Source organism: Dermacentor variabilis, chromosome 6 (genome assembly GCF_050947875.1).
Source record: "Dermacentor variabilis isolate Ectoservices chromosome 6, ASM5094787v1, whole genome shotgun sequence".
In the NCBI taxonomy this organism is placed as follows: Eukaryota; Metazoa; Arthropoda; class Arachnida; order Ixodida; family Ixodidae; genus Dermacentor; species Dermacentor variabilis.
In genome coordinates this window covers 101709718-101730959 of record NC_134573.1, presented here as the reverse complement: position 1 = coordinate 101730959, position 21242 = coordinate 101709718, and the positions used below count along the sequence as shown (strand labels likewise).

Below are 21242 nucleotides of genomic sequence, written 5' to 3'. Positions count from 1 at the left end.
CCGACTTGCGGGAGGAAACACGTCGGCCAGAAGGGGGTGTTGCCTTAACAACCCCCAGAACTCCACACACAATCCCACATCATAGAAAAATAAAACACCTCCTTCACTTCTATTTCTTCTCATGGAGAGTGCAATCGTACCAACAGGAAGAAACAATGAACTTTTATATGACTTGTAAGTAATGATTGTAGTAATTAAATCATTAGTAACTGATTTTGTGAGCTATCCACCGCTGAAACTTCAGCCTAAAAAAGTTGTCGAAATCTTCGTGGCAAGTTTCCCGCGCTAAAATCATAATTTTTGAGGCACTAGACTCCGCGTGCCAAATGATACTTTCGGCCTTGTGGGATTAATCAGAAGCCTAACGAGCTTAATTATAATATTCACAGCTCCGGGTCTGGTCACCTGAGCATTTGCGTACGTCAATGCGGCTGCACAGGCCACTGTTCCGGAAATGTTCCGGGAGTTTTTTTCGCCACAGTGCGATCGTGTTGGCGAGAAGCACGTTTGGAACACACGCCGTCCGTCGCCGTAGCATTCGTGAAAACGGACGCGGATCGAGTTGGACTTACCGATGAGAACGGTGGGCTTGACGAATTTGACGATGTCGAGCAGGTTGTTCATCTGCTTCGCGTCCTTGGCGAACTTCTCCTTGTGAGACTGCGTGCTGTCACCGTTCGGGGCGCGGTCCTGTACCGCAACGGACATGACACAAACAACGAATCGTCAAACGTAAAGGTCTTCGTACGCTAATAAGCTAGCTGAAGCTTAAAGCGTAGGAAGTGAGTATGAACGCAATTGGCGAGTGGACGCGAACGCGAGTGCTATAAGTGACTTTATACATACAATGTATATCCAACTGCGGCCCCTTTGTGCATTATAATGCAAATTGCCTTGAGCCCTTCTTAAGGATACAGTAGTGAACAAAAAGATATGATATTTTGCATTGTCGGGTGCTCTGAGATAAACTGTTCAGAAAGTTGGCGCTGCAGTATGCAAGGCCGCTAGCCCAGGGCTGTTGAGCAATGCTTTAATGATAACTGGAAAGCCTGGCTGAGAAAAAGGCTTCATGTTCTATTGCGGGTATAATTTCACAATCGGTCAAATAAGAACAGAAAGGAAACGGGCGAAAAAACGCACATATATCCACCGAACAAGTACAAACTCGGAAAAAGAGGCAACATCAAGCTCAATAAAAGAAACAAAGTGAAAAGTGCAGCTCTAGGGAACCGTCAATTAAAAAAAATATATGATATCCACCTATGTTCCTTTCGCTGCAACCGCGCACGCCCTGTTTGACAATATCGACAAGAAGAAGAAAAAAAAACAGCACCTAATAGCTCAGAAACATAATGAATTTTTCACAGCAAACAATAATATCGTTTCTTGTTGTTCAAGGCTCTATTCACCTAAAAAAAAGTAGAATACATGGAGAACATGCATTGAAGTGCTTTAATCATATTCTTATTGCCAGATTTCGTGAGAGTTGACACTAATCGGAGCCATACACTTGCGTCGTCAATGACGAGACATTAAAACACCCATAAAATACGTTTCGATCACCGCGATGCGACAAGGAAATGACGGACGTACTGTCAACATGTCTTTGTGCCGCAGGATATTGCACCTCAATATAATGTATGTAGGGCAAAAAAAAGATTGTAGCGAAGGAGACAAGCGTGTGCTACGGGCGCATCGTCAACGCCTCGCTCGAGGACAGAGCTCGTGCATGTATATGGTTCTGGGTCGTTAATGAAACCGCGCTATATATTTGGTGGAGGTCGCTAGGTCTTACGCCAACCCTGGAACTCCGCAGCCACAGCCCCATGACGATCTCTGTCACGGGGCTGAGAATGCTCGGCCGTTGCGCAGGAGGCGTGACTTTCAGCAACGTCATTGAACAATAGTGCAACTGCATGCCAAGAGGCCGATCAAAACGATTTGCCCAGCTTTTTTTCTCGCCATGGAGAGTGAAAACGATGAACATGCTCTTTCAGTAACAACTAAATTACCATACAATTAACCATTCATAACTCAAAGATTGCGTCAGCCTATGAAAAAAGGACGTTGCTGTGGGTTACGTTTCTAGTGCTTAGATCAAGATTTTGGAGTATCAAACTCGGCGTAGCATAAACGATAAGTTGGTCATTACAAGGCTAAAAAATTGCTTTGTTTGTTTTTCTTTTGTTTTCACGTTGGTATAACATCCTACTAGTCGATAATGAAAACCCATTTGAAAAGCAACTATATTCTTCTGTCACGGCGTACGCGTATTTTGTGCGCGTGATTCTTTTTCTTTCTCTATCTCTTTTCTTTTCCTTTTCTGCCAGTTCTGTCCGCAAATGGCAAGTGCTCGAAAACTACCGACATTAAACTTCGCCTAGCTCGAACCCTCCGCGTACTGAATACTCTTTCGTCTCACTTCAATCTGCCGAATGTTGCTAAACACGAGCACCGCGCTGAAGGTGTTATAACACCTCATGCTCAGCGTCCAACGTTCCATCAGTAATTAGTGTCTAGAGTAATGTCTGCAGCCAATAATGAGCTCGTTCGCGTACATTTAAGCTGTGGTTAAATTATTATTTAAGACAGGCTGCGTGACTGACCGTACAAGAAGCCGATATTACTCTGTATGGTTTTGAGGACTCCCTACGAAATTCACCCCGTCGACTCCCCCTCAAAAGAGTATCCAGCGCCTTGGAAAAAAAACAAAGGTATGCAACTTTGACGGGATCATCGACGATCCTGCATAAATCGTGCCTGAAAGGAATTTTATTGCGGGTATGAATGGCCCCCAACTTGTCTTCGGGTTTCAGGAGGAGTCCGTCGAGTGAGTGTGTGTTTGAGCGCGGCCTAACCCATTGCCGGCGTATGGCTGAAGCACACGCAGACCGCTCTCGGAATCGCATATCCGTGCATTTGTCGGCGCCACAGCCTGAAGTGACACTCGGCAGCACTCTGCCACACTCGGGCCACAGATTCTGTGGACCGAGACCTTTGGTGGTGGCGCGTGCTGTGACCGTATTTCAGCGCTTCTTAATTCGAAATGAGCGCAACAGGAATGCACCAAAAAATTACGGGGGCGCGCAGCGGTGTGCCAGCTTTCGCCACTTATACAAGCTTTCCGAAAAGCCGGCTGTAGCATTGTTTTTTCCGCCCGTCAGGGGTTAAATACAGTTCACCAGAGATTCCGACTTGCAGAAGTAATCAGCTCTAGCAAATTGTTTGCAACAGAAGACACCTACTGCCCGCGCTCTACCTACGGCGCGTTAAACTGGGGCGCAACCTTATCACGGTTCGGAAAGCGAACCGTTTGTTCGCCCTCACACGATTGGTTAGAATGGTGCGTTCGTCAGAAAAAAAAAAGAAAAAAAAACGCAATTCTGACCAATCACGACGCGAGGCGAAGCGAACGGCTCACTTTTCGAACCATTATAAGGGATTGCTTTTTTTTTCTTTTCTGTATGCTGCTGCATACTGTATAGCCGGCCCACATTTAAAGCGAATGCCTTTCTTTTGGCTCTTTCACCCGTTTTCATGGCGGTTGGTGGTGGTCCCACTTTTACAGCCGATACACAACCGCTTCGATACAAAGCGCGCGCGCGCTTTCGCCCACTCCCGTTGCGGGGCACTAGCTGTCTCGTGAGTGCGTTAATTAATTGGGGGCGGCTCAAGGCTTAGATGACGTCGTGGAGCGCATGGACAGGACGGCCCTCCTCTCCTACCCGCCATCTTCTTTCTCCCCCTGTAAAGGCTGCGAGAGAGGGTTGAGGTGGCGGGAAAGGAGGATGGCGGTCGCCTTCCAAGCCGGCGCTTGCGCTGCTGCGTGGATACTGACACACATGATGAATCAGTGTATATGTATAGCCACCTCTGATACCGCTACAGGGATGGCTGGTTAATGACTATGTTCTCTGTAAAGCTACGCAACGAAAGTATACGAACGCTGCCTAAATGTTCTCACTGCAACAAATACGTGCCTTCAAGCGCGTCATTCCTTTAATTAAGCGAATAGTTTTCTAGAAGCGTTTGGCTATTCGTTTATTTCTACAATCATCGTCGATTCTTTCTGCGCAGTATTTGTCTCCACTTATTCTTTCTTATTATTTACCAAGGTAAGCAAACACACACACACACACACACACACACACACACACACACACACACACACACACACACACACACACACACACACACACACACACACACACACACACACACACACACACACACACACACACACACACACACACACACACACACACACACACACACACACACACACACACACACAGCGTGAGGTCCTCATCAATTCATGCAGACATGCCACTCCCACATCGTCGAACTCTATCCCGCCCCCTGCAAGGCTATACCTATAGTGTGCACCCAGCGCGAGAACCTAACTGCACGTTTTAAACACGTACAACAGATTTCGGCAAGGCCTTGCCGCTTCTATATCATCCCCATCACACAGCACCAAAAAACGAGCGTCCAGCATGCTCCATTATTTGTGCAAACCCTTATGTCTAAGTGCGTACCTGCTTACATTTCTCCGTGTGTTATCTATGTACGTGGTCACTTTACTGCCGCTTCTTGAAACGCACTATACTGTGCTGAGCTCCAGCAATCCGTGCCACCACTAATTTCAATTTGCATGCAAAAGCGAGCACTCGTGCGCTAACCGCAAGGCAAACTGCGTTTTATTTGCATCAGAGCTGAAACATTCCGCACAAGCTCCACCCGAATGTGTACTTAAGGAAACACCGAAAAAAAAAAAAATCTCGAAATCTCGTAAGTGAGCACTCCAAACAACCCGCACTGCGTTGACCGCGCCCATTTCCGATGTAACTCGCAGCGACCCGAAGCCTCCTCGAAAAGTACCGAAGCCATAATGTGGCAAATGAAGACAGCCACAGGTTGCGGCGCGTCACCTTCGTAAGCGTAGGTGAAGGAAACAAATGAACAAAGAGTAGAAAAATGAAAGAGAAAAAAGAAAGAAACAAAGAAAAAAAGACCTCGCGACGCCGCGCTTCAGACGTAATCTGTTTCCTGCCTCCTTCGTTATTCCTTCACTCCACAAGTTACTTTTGACTCAGTTTGAATTGAAGTCTCATTCGATGAGACAGCAATTTCTCAGAATGAATGTGTTCACAAATATTTCCAATTCTACGCAGACGTGGATACTCCTTAGCCAAGCTAATGTTTGTAAAAAAAGAACTACATGACGTCATTGGCGCGCATGAACAAGAAAAAAAAGACTCTGGTGAGCCGGTTACATCATTTCGCAGCCGCAATAATATGCCACTTAGGCAGTTTTCTTATACGACGATAAAGAAAGCTGCAGGGACATTAAAAATCGCGTGTGCATTCCAGAAGCAGCAGGTGCGCTGTAGGCAGCGGTAAGTGCTTATTTGAACGTCGTTGTTGCTTGGAGGAAGGTTTATAGACTGCCCATACTCGCTGTCGCTGTTTACTCGCCATACTCTCCATCGGCCAGTGCGGCGTCCTATCGATACTATCTCACAGATTTCGTGCGAATGCTGCGTGCATCATTGTAGCGCATTCTCGTAACCTCAATCGTCGCAGCAATACCCGGCGAAACGTGTGCGAACCGATCATGCTCTTACATTCAGCCACAGGCCCACATCTATATTCAAGTGAACTTCCAGTTTTTACTCTTACCTTGTGCGGCGGAAGACCCTGTACAAGAACAAAAAACAAACAAACAAACAGAAAATCGTTCGTATAAATATCATACAGAAGTTAATGTTCGCTGCGACTATGAAAAATGCCATTTCGCTGTCCGGCGAGACATCACATGTTGCTCACTAGCATGTTTAAAGCTGGAATAATACATCCAGCCCGCTCGGTCAATTATGAAAAGCACATGCAGAATCCGACAGGCCTAAATGACTGTCCCAATATTGTAACGACGTGGGATCGACGAGTATGCGTAGCAGCACCGCCAAGAAACGCACTTTATCAGTCGTCCAAGGGAAAAACAACAACGTCTTCTTCGTTTCCCCCGCTTCACCTAAAAACCCGCGCTACTTCAGCGTAGTCCCCACTGGCGCATACCCGCTGCATTATGGTTCTGCCAAATATAGTTGTGTCATTTGCTCCCCCTTTAGAAAAGATCATCGTCCCGATGATAGAGGCTTGGAAAGCAGCGGTAAAGAACTGCGCAGTCTTGTCAGTCGTCATAGTACGGCTTCATGCGAAGCACGTGAACGACCTCGGGTAAATTCCGTCGGCGCTTTGAACAGTGCGAGCTGTCTGGAACGACTTCGTAGTTGACGTCACTTATGCGTCGGAGAACTATGTAGGGCCCGAAGTATTTGCGTAGGAGCTTTTCAGAGAGCCCACGCTGTCGAATAGGTGTCCAGACCCACACTTTGTCGCCGATGTTGTATGTTACGGCTTTGTGCCGAAGATTGTAGCGTCTGGCGTCACAGTCCTGTTGTTCGTGGATTCGCAGACGCGCAAGCTGCCTAGCTGCCTCTGCTCGGTGTGTTATCTCTTCAGCACCCGTCTCGTTGTCGTCAAATTCATGAGGGAGCATTGCGTCTAATGTTGTTGTAACCTCACGGCCGTATACGAGACTGAAGGGCGTCTTGCGAGTGGTCTCTTGACGAGCCGTATAAGGTAAAACCTCGTCCCAGTTCCTATGCTCTATCTACGTGCATGCTTATCATATCAGCCAATGTCCTATTGAGTCGTTCTGTCAGTCCGTTTGTTTGAGGGTGATACGCTGTTCTCTTCCGGTGGGCGGTACCACTTAAACGTAGAACGATATCTAAAAACTGGGCCATGAACGCAGTACCTCTGTCCGTGACGACTACTGCGGGAGCGCCATGCCTTAAAGCTATGGATTCCAGAAAAAAATCGTGCCGCTTCATCTGCTGTTGCCCGTTGCAGAGCACTTGTCTCGGCATATCTAGTGAGGTAATCCGTGGCGACGATTATCCACCTATTACCAGTAGTAGACGTTGGGAAGGGGCCCAGAAAGTCCATGCCTACTTGTGCAAATGGCGTGGCCGGTACGTCAACAGGGTGCAGTAAGCCGGCTGGTGTGACGGATGGCGGTTTACGACGTTGGCAATCCAGACATGTCTGAACGTAACGTTTCACGACCGCAGTAAGTCTCGGCAAGTAGTAATTCTGCCGAATCTGTGCCAATGTGCGAGTGTAGCCCAAGTGCCCAGCAGTCGGCTCGTTGTGGCAGGCGTGTAAGATTTCACGTCGAAGCGGTGATGGAACAACATGTAAGTAGTTGCTGCCGCTAGGCGAGAAGTTCTTGTAGAGGAGGTTGCGACGCAAGCAGTATGATGCCACCCCTCTTGCAAAGAGCCTCGGCACGCTGTTGGTTCGTCCTTCGAGGTAATCAATAAGCGGCAGCAATTCAATGTCATCCCGTTGCTGGCGTGAAAGATCGCCAGTATCCACGAGTCCCAGAAAAACCGTGTCGTCATCGTCTTGTGCTGCCGGCTCAACAGGAGACCGAGAAAGGCAGTCGGCGTCTGCGTGCCGTTTTCCCGACTTGTATGCAATGTGAAGAAGAAGACGCGCCTCGCGGCACAGCCGCATCGCCAATACGCGGCTCGTCTCCGCTCGCGCTGTTGATTGCTGGCGTCCGTTTGGACAGTGCTTCGGGCTGCCTCGCCGTTCCCGGTCGCTGTGCCCTCGCATTAGGCGCCACCAATAAACCTTTTCACAATTGGTGGAGGTGCTGGGACTCAAACCCCGTCGCTTGAAACCCTGGAGCTAAGATCAAGAACGCTACCGCCCGCCATGACCGACAGCTCATCCCAAACGGCACCGCCGCCACAGTCCGTCACCTGCACCGGCGTTCCACGACAACGGGACCCCAAGATCTTCAGCGGTGCAGACGACGAAGACGTAGAAGACTGGTTTGCGTCATATGAACGGGTGAGCGCACACAACAAGTGGGATGATCCAGCCAAGTTAACGCACGTCATCTTTTATCTGGCTGGTGTTGCCCAACTGTGGTTTCACAACCACGAAAGTGACGTACCCACATGGTCACTCTTCAAGACAACCTTTACGGAAGTGTTCGGCCGACCCGCTGTTCGCAAGCTGCGCGCCGAACAACGCTTGCGCGCCCGAGCACAGCAGACGGCAGAAACGTTCACAAGCTACATAGAAGACGTCGTGGACCTTTGTAAACGAGTCAACGCCGCAATGCCCGAAGCTGAGCGAATTCGCCATATACTGAAAGGCATCGATGACGGCGCATTCCAGATGCTCCTAGCCAGGAATCCGCGCACTGTGTCTGAAGTTGTCAGCCTATGCCAAAGTTTCGATGAGTTAAGGAAGCAACGCGCTTCGACTCGGCGTCCTCTGGGAAGCGACGACTTGTTGGCGAGCCTTGACAACATGTACGACCCATCCTCATTCCTTCAGCGGGTCAAGGACTTCGTGCGTGAGGAAGTTGCCCGCCAACTTTCTTTAGTCCCCTTCACTCAGAAGCCCACCTCCCGTATTCCAAACACGCTCCGCACCCTCATTTCAGAAGAGGTCGCCCAAGTTGTCCCTTCCGCACACCATCAGCCGCCTGCAGCCGCGAATCTCAACTCTGCGCTGGCAGTGCAGCCTGTCGCCACGCCTCTCACCTATGCGCAGCCAGTCCTGCCTGTGGCCGCACCTCTCACGTACGCGCAGGCAGTACGCAGGCCTCCACAGGCGTCTTTCGCGACCCAGTCCCACCCGCTGCCACCGGAAACCCATGCTGCATCTTGGACCGCACCGCGAGCTAATCCTTGGAGGACACCTGACAATCGACCTATCTGTTATTCTTGCTGCACTCCCGGACACGTCGCCCGATATTGCCGACGTCGGCCTCAAGCGTTCGGCGACGCCTCGCGGCCCTTCCAGTACGGCAGCCAGCCATTTCGCCAATACGCCGCTCCTTCCCCCCAACCGTACGCTCGTGCTGACATCCCAGAATTTCCTTCACGTCGCTCGCCATCCCCTCGCCGACGCTCGCTCTCCCCAATGCGTCGGCGACCCGCACCACCTGACCAGGAAAACTGAACGTCGCAGTTCAAGAGGCAAGAACTGCGCCCCATTCGAAATGTCTAAGTCCTCGCGCCTCTCCTGCCAACGTGGTCGAACTTTGTGTGGAAGGTGTTCCTGCATTCGCTCTTGTGGATACCGGCGCAGCCGTTTCTGTGATAGCCGCCAAACTGTGCCGTTCGCTGCGCAAGGTGACCACGCCGCTTTCTGGACTGTCGCTTCGTACGGCAAGCGCGCAGCAGGTCACTCCGCACGCAGCCTGTACTGTACGTCTGCTTATTCACGGCATTGTTTACATAGTCGAGTGTATTGTTCTTCCCACCTGCTCACATGACGTCATCCTCGGATGGGACTTCTTATCCAGCCATAAAGCCGTGATCGACTGCGCACGCGCCGAAGTTGAATTTTCCCCTTGTGACGCACCCTTGGACGAAGATTGCGACCGCCCTTCTAAACTTACCGTGCGCGAGGACACAGATATTCCACCTGGCTCCTTCGCCCTCGTACCTGTCTCTTGCGATGCCATCGCTGATGCAACGGTCCTCTTCACACCGTCCGACGTCTTCATGAGCCGTAAATCTCTCCCACTACCCTTCGCGACGCTTGACATGGCTGGCGGCTGCAGCAATATATACTTTTACAATCCCCTCTGTGCGCCTATTACGTTGCTCGTTGGCGAATGCCTTGGCTTCGTGGAACTCCTCGACTCTTCGTCTTTGGTTGACGTCCCCGGAGACTCTTTTGATGTCGACTCCGGCCAACCGTCTTCGATGTCCGCGCTTGAGGAAACGTCCAGGGCTGCGTTCTCTAATGCCATCGCCGATACCCTCACACCTGCCGAACGCGCCGACCTTCTTGATCTCCTGCACAAATTTAGAAATTCATTCGACGTTTCACAACCTCGCCTGGGCCGCACGTCGGAAGTGCAGCACTACATTGACACCGGTTCACATCAGCCGTTACGTCAACGACCGTACCGCGTTTCTGCCGAAGAGCGTCGTGTCATTACCACCCAAGTCGAAGATATGCTGCGCCGTGATGTTATTCAACCTTCGCACAGTCCCTGGGCATCTCCTGTCGTTCTCGTTCGCAAGAAGGACGGGTCTATTCGCTTTTGCGTCGACTACCGTCGGTTAAATAAGGTAACGCGCAAAGACGTCTATCCTTTGCCGCGCATCGACGACGCCCTCGACAGTCTTCAGGGAGCAGAATTCTTCTCGTCCCTTGACTTGCGTTCAGGGTACTGGCAGGTCCCGATGGCTGCGGCCGATCGCCAGAAAACCGCATTCATTACGCCTGACGGTTTATATGAATTTAAGGTGATGCCTTTCGGGCTTTGTAACGCCCCTGCCACCTTTGAACGACTCATGGACAACACGCTGCGTGGCCTCAAGTGGTCTATATGTCTGTGTTACCTCGACGATGTCGTGGTTTTCTCGCCTGATTTTCCTACTCACCTGCTCCGCCTCAGGCAAGTTTTGACCTGTCTAACGAACGCTGGCCTTCAACTCAACCTCAAGAAGTGCCGCTTCGCCGCGCGAGAGCTTACCATTTTAGGCCACGTTGTGTCCAAGCATGGCGTTCTACCCGATCCTGCAAAACTTCGAGCAGTCGCTGAATTTCCAAAGCCTCAGACCATCAAAGAACTTCGAAGCTTCGTGGGCCTATGCTCATATTTCCGCCGCTTTGTTCGAAATTTCGCATCGATCATGGCGCCATTGACTCAGCTTCTACGCGGTGACGCCGCCCTCTCCTGCTGGTCCCCTGCATGTGACTCCGCCTTTGCGACGCTGCGTCGTCTTCTCATCTCCCCACCTATTCTTCGCCATTTCGACCCGTCAGCTGCAACTGAAGTACATACAGATGCCAGTGGGGTCGGTCTCGGCGCCGTCCTCGCCCAACGAAAGCCGGGCTACCCCGAATACGTAGTCGCCTATGCGAGTCGCACGCTGACGAAGCCTGAGGCCAATTACAGCGTGACCGAAAAAGAGTGCTTGGCTTTAGTATGGGCACTTGGCAAGTTCCGACCATATCTGTACGGGCGCCCATTCGACTTGGTCACAGATCACCATGCGCTTTGTTGGCTCGCCAACTTGAAAGATCCCACTGGCCGCCTAGCCCGTTGGGCACTACGCATCCAGGAGTACGATATTCGCGTCGTATACCGCAGCGGACGCACACACTCCGACGCAGACGCCTTGTCTCGTTCACCTTTACCTGCAGACTCGGCCTGCGGAACAACTTCCGCACATTCCGTGTCATCTCTCGACATGGACTCCTTTGTCACCGCACAACGTCGTGACCCGTGGATCGCTTCTCTTTTCGACTATCTTTCTGGATCATCGACCATCCCTGTATCCCGAACCCTCCGACGCCAAGCAGTTCATTTTGCCATTCGTGACCAGCTGCTGCACCGACGCAATTACACTCCTGAAGGTCGTCGGTGGCTTCTGGCGGTTCCCCGCAGCTTAAGGTCTCAAATATGTGCCGCTTTCCACAACGATCCGCAGTGTGGCCACGCCGGAGTCTTCAAGACGTACGAACGAATTCGCCACCGCTACTACTGGCGCGGCATGTACAATTTTGTACACAAGTTTGTTCGGTGCTGTCTTGACTGTCAACGCCGCAAATCGCCGCCTTTACGCCCGTCTGGTGCCTTGCAGCCGCTCCCGTGCCCTGCCGCACCCTTCGATCGCGTCGGCATCGACCTATACGGCCCGCTTCCTATGACGCCAGACGGCAATCGGTGGATCGTAGTTGCTGTTGACCATTTGACACGCTACGCCGAAACTGCTGCTTTACCAAGTGCTACAGCGCGGGATGTAGCCTCTTTCGTCCTACATCACTTCGTGCTTCGACACGGCGCACCTCGAGAACTCCTCAGCGATCGAGGTCGCGCCTTCCTCTCCGAAGTCGTCGAAAGTTTGCTTTCGGAATGCCACATTATTCATCGGACAAGCACGGCATACCATCCACAGACTAACGGGCTCACAGAGCGATTTAACCGCACACTTGGTGATATGCTCTCTATGTACGTGGCATCTGATCATGGTAACTGGGACCGCATCCTTCCATTCATCACGTTCGCGTACAACACCGCGATCCAGGCCACTACGGGATTTTCACCTTTCTTCCTCCTGTATGGCCGCGAGCCCACGCATACCATCGACACGCTCCTTCCATACCGTCCTGACGCCTCCGAGTGTCTACCTGTGTCCGACGTCGCCCGACAAGCCGCAGAATGCCGCCAGCTAGCGCGCTCCTTTACGGCAGAGCAACAGCAGCGCCAGAAAGAAAACCGCATCGACACGCGTCCAAACACCACCTACGCTCCAGGCGTTCTTGTGTGGTTGTCGGTCCCTTTCCAAACGCCGGGGCTTTCCTCGAAACTCGTCCCAAAATTCGAAGGGCCTTACCGAGTCTTGGAGCAAACGTCCCCGGTGAATTTTCCCATTGAGCCCCTGTCACCACCTGAAGACTTGCGCCGGCGTGGACGTGACATTGTCCACGTCTCGCGTCTCAAGCCCTACCACGACCCTCTACCTCCCGATTCTTAAGGCGCCAGGATGGCTCTTTTTGTCCGGGGGGAGATTGTGAAGAAGAAGACGCGCCTCGCGGCACAGCCGCATCGCCAATACGCGGCTCGTCTCCGCTCGCGCTGTTGATTGCTGGCGTCCGTTTGGACAGTGCTTCGGGCTGCCTCGCCGTTCCCGGTCGCTGTGCCCTCGCATTAGGCGCCACCAATAAACCTTTTCACAGCAACAACAAAGTCGAACTCTTGGAGTCGAAGACTCCACCGTGCGAGCCGGCCGGAAGGATCTTTCAAATTAATGAGCCAGCAGAGGGAATGGTGATCACTAACGACGGTGAAAGACCGACCATACAAATACGGACGAAATTTCAGAACTGCCCATACCATTGCGAGGCATTCTTTTTCAGTGGTGGAGTAGTTAGCTTCGGCTCGGGATAGTGTCCTACTGGCGTAAGCAATCACTTTTTCGCTGTTGCCCTGCCATTGTACTAGCACCGCCCCTAGACCGACATTACTAGCGTCTGTATGCAATATCGTCGGGGCTTCCTCATCGAAGTGTGCTAATACGGGAGGCGATTGCATGCGTTGCCGTAGCTCGTGGAATGCCCGCTGCTGGTCTTCGCCCCAAGTAAAAGGCATATCTTTTCGGGTGAGCTGTGTTAACGGCCATGCGATACGCGAGAAATTCGCAATAAATCGCCGGTAATATGCACAGAGTCCAAGAAAACGTCGCATGGCTTTTTTTGTGTGATGGAATCGGAAAATTAGCGACGGCGGCAATTTTATCCGGATCAGGTCGGACTCCTTGGCTACTGACGACGTGACCGAGGAGCTCTCATGAAAACCAAAATGGCACATCTCAGGCTTCAAAGTGAGACCGGCAGAGCATATCGCTTCAAAAAGTTTTCAGCCTTCGTAAGTGTTCGTCGAACGTTGCGGAAAAGACAATCACGTCATCCAAGTACACCAGGCATGTTTGCCATTTGAGTCCGGAGAGCAGAGTGTCCATTAGATGCTGAAATATTGCTGGCGCCGAACACAAACCGAAAGGAAGTACCTGAAATTCATAAAGTCCGTCAGGCGTCACAAAGGCTGTTTTCTCACGGTCTCTCTCATCCACTTCGATCTGCCAATAACCGCTTTTCAAGTCCATTGAGGAAAAGTAGCACGCGTTTCGCAACTTATCCAAGGAATCTTCAATACGTGGCACTGGATAAACGTCCTTCTTTGTGACCTGATTGAGCTTCCGATAGTCGACGCAGAAGCGCAGGCTACCGCCCTTCTTCACTAAAACTACAGGTGATGCCCAAGGACTATTAGATGGTCGAATAACGCCATCTTCCAGCATCGTCTTCACTTGTTTTTGTATTGCTTCGCGTTCCTTTGGGGCCACACGATAAGGGTTTTGTCGGATGGGTCTGGCGTCGACATCAGTAATGATGCGGTGTTTGGTAAGTGGCGTTTGACCAACTCTTGACGCAGAGGAGAAACAGCCCTGGTACTGATTCATGAGCTCAAGAAGACGGTTCCGCTCAACGGCCGTTAACGTCGGATTAACGTCTACAATAGGCGCAGCTGTGTGGATTGTAGAGGCCGACTCCTGCGCTAAGTGGCAGTATTGTATTTCTGTCACTTCGTCGAAATAGGCGACAGCAGTGCCTCTAACGATGCGTCGGCGCTCCTTACTAAAATTCGTCAGCAAGAGTTCGGCGCTTCCGTCCATTACATTGATAAGTTCTCTGGCAATGGAGACACCGCAATTCAGTGCTAGCGCACTGATGTGTTCAGATATATACTCCAGTCTCATTTTGCAGGCTGTCACAGCGCACCTGTACGAGAGAGCAACTCCGCGGCAAAAGTATGACGTCGTCCGCGGCAATACGTAAGCGAGGTTGTTGTGGCTTCTCATGGGTGACATTATCCGAACTCGTGGCAAATGTGACGCTTCTGTCACAGATGTTAATCACGGCGCCGTACTCCCGTAGGAAATCCATGCCCAATATAATTTCTTTACAACACTCAGTAAGGATCACGAGGGTGACGACGAAGGTTGAACCGGCGATTAAGAGTCGGGCCGTGCATTTCCCGACAGGTGCCATCAACTGACCTCCGGCGGTTCTTATGTTGGGCCCGTGCCATGGTGTCTTCGCCCTCCTTAGTTTGTCAGCGACCTGTAAGCTTAGGATTGAAAAATGGGAGCCGGTGTCAACCAGAGCGGCTATTTCGTGGCCGTCAATGCATACGATGAGCTCGGCGCTGACGATGTCAGTTACGTCTTTCCTACATCTATCCGTCGTATTCGTCGTTGTGCTGGGCGTCTTTTTCGTCAATGTAGTCTTCACGTCGTCGTTCGTCGATAACGGGGGATGTGGAGCAGTTCGAGCATTGGCAACCTCACCCCCGGAGGTCGCTGCGGCTAGTTTCCCCGTCGAGGGCTAGGCGATCTGCCCCTAGTGACGTCGGCAAAAGTGCGACGAGTCGGCGAATTGTAGCGCGCCGGAGATGGAGAAGGAGAACGTGGTCGGGGCATCGTCGTATTTTGTGGCTGACTGTTCACAGGAGCGTCGTTGTAAGCGCGTCGACCGTCGTACGGAGAATAAGCATAGCTGGCAGGAAAGCTTGGGTGTTGAGCGGCGCGATAGTTGCTCCATTTGCGGCAAACTCTATAGACGTGTCCAGCTTCACCACAATGGTAGCACACTGGTCGACGGTCGACGGTGCGCCACAAATCGGTTTTCCGACGCTGATAGTTCGGCGGTAACTCTCCATGGAGCCAAGGGGTGGCGTGCGCATGTCGAAAATACGGCGTTGTTTGTGCTGGCATGATCGGCGGGGTCGGTAGAGTCGACGAGGGTGACGATGTCGGCTCTGTTTGTGGCGTAGGTGGTGTTGTAGTTATGGGTGTCAACGGCGTTGAAGTTGCGTTGAGTGTACGGCGAACAGCCTCCGCATAAGTGAGGCGCCGCGGAACGTTCCCACAGTCTGGTGCTGAAAAAGCTTGCCGGACTTACTCCCGGACCACATCAGCAACAAAAGATAACGCTGGCGTCGGTTCCGTAGGCGCAACCACAAAGTCGAGCTGCCGAAGCTCTTCTCGCACCACCTCTCGGACAACTTCACGCAGAGACATGTCGTTACTCGCAGCCAGTACGGAAGTGTTCGCCGCCAAGTTGCTCATGTCATGCTGGCGGTATCGTTGCTGCAGGGCCCGTTCAATGGCTGTAGCCTCTTTTGTGAACTGTGCCACTGTTGTCGGTGGATTTCTCACAAGGCCGGCAAACAGTTGCTCCTTCACTCCTCGCAAGAGATATCGCAGCTTTCTTTCCTCTGGCATGTCTGGGTCTGCCCTACGGACAAGACGGGCCATGTCTTCTGAGAACATAGTAACACTCTCATTGGGCTTTTGAACGCGGATTTCAAGGAGACGCTGCGCGTTTTCCCTCCTGTCGATGCTTGAAAAGGTATGCAGCAGCTGTGCGCGGAAGTCGTCCCACGTGGCAAAGCTCCTCTCCCGGTTTACGTACCACGTAGGAGCATTGTCCTTCAAATAGAAATAGACACTCGAGAGTTTGTCCGCCGAGCTGGTCTTATGGTTATACTGGGCGACGCGCTCGACCTGGTCTAGCCAATCTTGGATGTCTTCAAAGGCATCACCATGAAAGCCATCCGGGACCATAGGATTCTGTAGTGTTACTTGCGATGGAGCTGCGGTGGCCATGTTATTTGTAGGAGGTAAACGATTTCTCGAAGTTTCTTGCAGGGGACCAGTCTCGGGCGCTAAGCCTAGCAGGCGACGACTGAACCGGTGGACCGGTGTTTCGATGCGCGATGGTGATTCCGGGCTCGATCGTCGGCTCCGCGAAGGGGTGCCAAGCATGAAGAATACCCAGCACCTCCACCAGTGTAACGACGTGGGATCGACGAGTATGCGTAGCAGCACCGCCAAGAAACGCACTTGATGATGATGATGATGATGATGATGATGATGATGATGATGATGATGATGATGATGATGATGATGATGATGATGAAGCCTCAGTTAATGGCACAAAGCCACTGAGGGGGATAGGCCACGAATCGGGTGGTAATATGAATCAATAAATAAAATTAAATACATTGGTTAATAAATAAATAACACGAAAAAAGAAAGGAAAACAAATAATCCGAGATGTAAAATAAAATATGAATACATGAGATAAATTATTGATCAATACTATAGTAAGCCTTGCATTGATAGGAATGTTAAAAAAAGGATATACTTAAACTTGAGTAAGGTAAATTATGAATAATAATATAATTTACCTTATCAGTCGTCCAAGGGAAAAACAACAACGTCTTCGTTTTCCCCGCTTCACCTAAAAACCCGCGCCACTTCAGCGTCGTCCCCACTGGCGCATACCCGCTGCATTATGGTTCTGCCAAATATAGTTGTGTCAATATTAAGCCTGGCCGTTCATGTAAATAAAGGTTTTCATTGAGCAGCTGTATTGTGGCCCGGTCCCCAAGGCAAAGCTAAAGTATACTTAGCTTGCGCACACATACGAAAACGTTTACTTTGAACAATGCTATCAACGGCGACTTCATTCATGTACTGAACAAAAATTGTTAATAGGAGGCTTCTGGGCATCACAAGCTCGCCATCACTTGAGTACTGCGACTCTTTGGGAGTAAAGGTCCTCAAATAAGTACGCTTTCTTTCTTTTCTTTTTTAATGCTACAGATGGCCCCCGTCTAAATCTGAGAATCGCTGGCCAAGTCAGCGACGCCTGATGAAAGAACACAGAGGAATCAGCACGCAATACAAATCATGAAAACGAGAACAAATGTAGTGTCTCATAAGTATAGCAAAGAACCAATCAACTCCCACCTTGACGATAAGACCTCTGGAGTCGAGCATCCAGATGCTATTTCTCGCATCTGCCTCGCTGGTGCCTTCTGTGACCATGGCCATGACCAGTAGCTCGGCGATGCCCAGGGAAGCCTGCGGGTTGGCCCCCCCGTTAGGCACGAGAGTGGCAACGACGAAAGACGTAATCTTACTTGTAATTTTCATCGAAAGCGCTAACGCCGTTTTTTTTATATTCATTACAAATTTCTTCCAACCATTTACATTTCCTGCGCCTCACGTGTACCTGATTAGAAAAGTCGGAGTGAGAGAAATTGCTCGGAGAAATTGGAGCTTTCCCTAAAGCCACGCTAGGCTAGCTAGCTCACAGATGAACGACGCCCATTGGCAGAGTTTCATTTCGTTTTCCAACTTGTGGTAGCCCTCGAATAGTTCCCGCATTCCTAAACGAAAATTCGCATCTGAGGAAGTTCGAGAACTCAGGTCCGGCAACTGCCGTTCGCAGTTCCACTGGCTCCGGTCAGCGCGTGCTGTACTCATGAGAGATCACGACGTTACTGGGCCTTCAAAGACATGTGGAAGCGAGAAATATTCTCGGAAAGTATTGAACGGAGTGTTTAAATGCGATAGCGCATTCTAGGTTTTACTCTTACCCGATTTCGGCCAATCCAACGCCTGGTTTTTTGTACCTTCACAAGAATTTAATCCGTGATTTCTCATCTGCCGTGGTTTTAGTCTAGCTAAGCGACCGGACTTTGTGTTTACTTTAATGTACATACGTCCCTGGACTTTGTGTTGCTGTGTAGCTTAGTTGACTTTCAGTTTGTGTGTAGCATTAGTTTACTTAAGTGACTGGACTTTGTGTTTTTATGATTTGGAGTTGTCTTTCAGCTATAGCGTGACATTAGTGTATTTATCGAGAAAAAAGGGGGTTAACCGAGGGGCCCGATTTTTATTAGTCATATTATAAGAAGCCAACAAACACTGACACCAAGGACAACATAGGGGAAATTACAAGCAATTTACAAGCACAAGTCATCTCCACTATGTTGTCCTAGGTGTCAGTGTTTGTTGGCTCCTTATAATATGATTAGTGTACCTATGTTACAGGAATTTCTGTCATGATTTCACTATATCTATTACGATTTATTCTTCTTTTTAAATCCCTACGTGAAAAGGAGCGGCCGGCGCCCATTAAAGGTGACGTCTCCTAAATACCGTATGATAATATATAGATGACGCGACACCGCGTTTGCACAGCGCGCATAAGCGCCAAGTCGACATGCGTGCACCGCCTTCGCGCCGAAGCGCGCGCAGTCTTAACTGCCCCACAAGTGGAGTCGATCTCGCTCTCACCTCTCCGGCGCCCATGAAGAGGAACTTGTTGGCGGACAGAGGCGTCTTGGTGATGCGCATGCTGGCAAGTAGACCGGCCACCGCCACCGATGCGGTGCCTGTGGTGATGCGTAGGGAAAGATGTACACCGTGTATCAGAGACGCCGCTTTACTTTAGCTAATTCTCCGGATTTCGCGCGTGTGGCGAACGGCAAATGTATAACACGGTGGAGGGCAACCATTAGGGCGAGGAGGAGAGCGAAAAAGCAGGGAAGCATGCGCAAGCGGCAGTGGAAGAGGAGATGGGGAGGCGCGTGACCGGTTGATGCACGTGGTAATGTGACGGGCACAGGAGGAGAAAGTACCGAATATTCTAAAGAGGAACGCGAAAGGGTAACCGGAAAGCAGGCTATCGATGACATTGACAATTCGATTACTGCTGATGGATTTCTTTTTTTTTTTTTCAGGGGATCTCCGTTGTTCTAACATGCTCCACCGCAAATATTCTAACCACCTCCCGTAACCACCATCTCCCTCTCTCACACATACACACGCACATACAACTGCTGAAATTTTCAGTTAGCAGGTAATAAAACGTTGCGAGCAAAATTACGATTTTATTGCTGCACTTGATGTCGTTTTCGGTAACATGTGTAAGACAGCAAAACTGCAGAACACGCTGTTTTTTTTTTTTTTTTAGTTCTCGTGTTTTCTATGCAGTTCACAGTGTTTGATGCCTCTTGGTACTCTTTCTTAGTGGCATGTAACATCACAGGAATTGCGAAAGGCCTCTTAGTTCATTTTGTGTTTTGTTTTCTTTAATCTTTATGCAGTTGACTATCTTGCATCTCCAACCGTTCACAGCAAATGCAAAACGTACTGCTTCTTTGTAATTTATTTTAATGCAGCTCGACATCCACAAGCGCTAGCAAACCTGCTTTATCGCTGTAATCGTTCATTTCACCTGACCTAGTTATTATTTATTGATTCAATGTTTTATCATTTGTCGTGAAGCTAACTACAGGATAGCTGCAAACATTTCTCACTTTATCCGAATGAATGAATGAATGAATGAATGAATGAATCAATCAATCAATCAATCAATAAGCAAAAGTGCTAAACCACGTCCCTCGCGACACGCAAGTTTGTTTCGCTTTTCTATAATATTCTACCGCGGGCGATTCTCACCTTGAATGTCGTCGTTGAAGGTACAGTAGCTGCTCTTGTACTTTGCGAGCAGCTTGAACGCGTTGCGGTTGCCAAAATCTTCGAACTGGATCAGACAGTTCTTTCCGAACCTGGAAAAGGCGAACCAACGAAGAACGAAAATAAAATTACAGCGGCTATAAGGACCAGTGCGCAATACAAGGAAGAAGAGAAAAAAAAAAAAGCGGTATTCGTTTCCTCGACCAAAGTAGGTTACCTCAGAAGCTGCGACCATTGAGTGCCCCAGAAATAGTGAAAGTAATCACAAATAGGTATGCGAGTATACAGGATTTAAATGCGTATCACCCATAGAAGAAGAGCAAATTTCGGGAACATAGACCAGAAGGCAAGAAAATATTTATTTATGCCAAAAACGGTATGGTAATTTGTTATTCATTGAACAAGGCTCAGGAGCGCAGCAACTCAGCATGGACAAAAAGCAGACGAAATGGAGCTATTGCTAACAGCGCCGCACCCGCCGTGGTTGCTCAGTGGCTATGGTGTTGTGCTGCTGAGCACGAGGTCGCGGGATCGAATCCCGGCCACGGCGGCCGCATTTCGATGGGGGCGAAATGCGAAAACACCCGTGTACTTAGATTTAGGTGCACGTTAAAGAACCCCAGGTGGTCGAAACTTCCGGAGTACTCCACTACGGCGTGCCTCATAATCAGAAAGTGGTTTTGACACGTAAAACCCCATAACTTATTATTTTTTTTTCTTTTTGCTAACAGCGCCGTAGATGCAGCAATTACTCTTTACGGAAGCATGCAGGGTTGCCAGGGTACTCCAGTGAGGCATAAAGTAAAATTTCAGCCCTAACAAGCGCACTTATGTAGGATGAATTAAGGGATCATGAAATGCGTATAAAACCGGTTTGACGCGTCGGAGCGTTGATGCACAAGCGAGCAGAACGTATATGCAGGCGTACGCTGCCTGAAGCACACGTCAATCCGAGGCAACGGCAAGCTCATGTCGCCCGCGGCGATATCGCTCAAAAGATGCCGATTTATGTGTAACAGAACGGTGGCGCCATCTATCCCCGGGCGTCGTGTTTCGCCGTCGCGGTTAGGCCTTCATCTCACGATGCTGATAACCGATCTCAGAAAACCCACCGAGAAAACGTCTGCACTTCGCTGCTAAGGTGACGTAAATCGCACCGAAAGTCGACGCCCCATTTAGTTCGCATGAAGGGGGCAGACTGGTTAGGAACAGCCATCCGCTCGGCCTAAAGCAGGCAGGCCTAGGTATGCCAGGTGGCGACATGTCTGGCGAACGCGTAATTCACGT

At 50.2% G+C, this 21242-nt stretch overlaps 1 protein-coding gene across 8 annotated transcripts in view; it reads right to left on the bottom strand.

Moving 5' to 3' along the window:
* Positions 1 to 21242, bottom strand: part of LOC142584962 (NADP-dependent malic enzyme-like) — a 185666-nt gene that overhangs the window by 18733 nt on the left and 145691 nt on the right. For 7 of the 8 annotated variants that reach the window (XR_012828990.1, XM_075695340.1, XM_075695343.1 and 4 more), the window contains 5 exons: positions 19938 to 20047; positions 18771 to 18868; positions 17436 to 17549; positions 5683 to 5700; positions 573 to 690 (listed from right to left, as the gene is read on the bottom strand). Coding sequence is in view for 7 of the 8 variants with exons in the window: in XM_075695340.1 (XP_075551455.1) it covers positions 573 to 690; positions 5683 to 5700; positions 17436 to 17549; positions 18771 to 18868; positions 19938 to 20047 (458 nt within the window). In the remaining variant the exon portion in view is untranslated. The remainder of the gene's footprint in view (positions 1 to 572; positions 691 to 5682; positions 5701 to 17435; positions 17550 to 18770; positions 18869 to 19937; positions 20048 to 21242) is intronic. The other variant, XM_075695341.1, reaches the window with a different exon arrangement.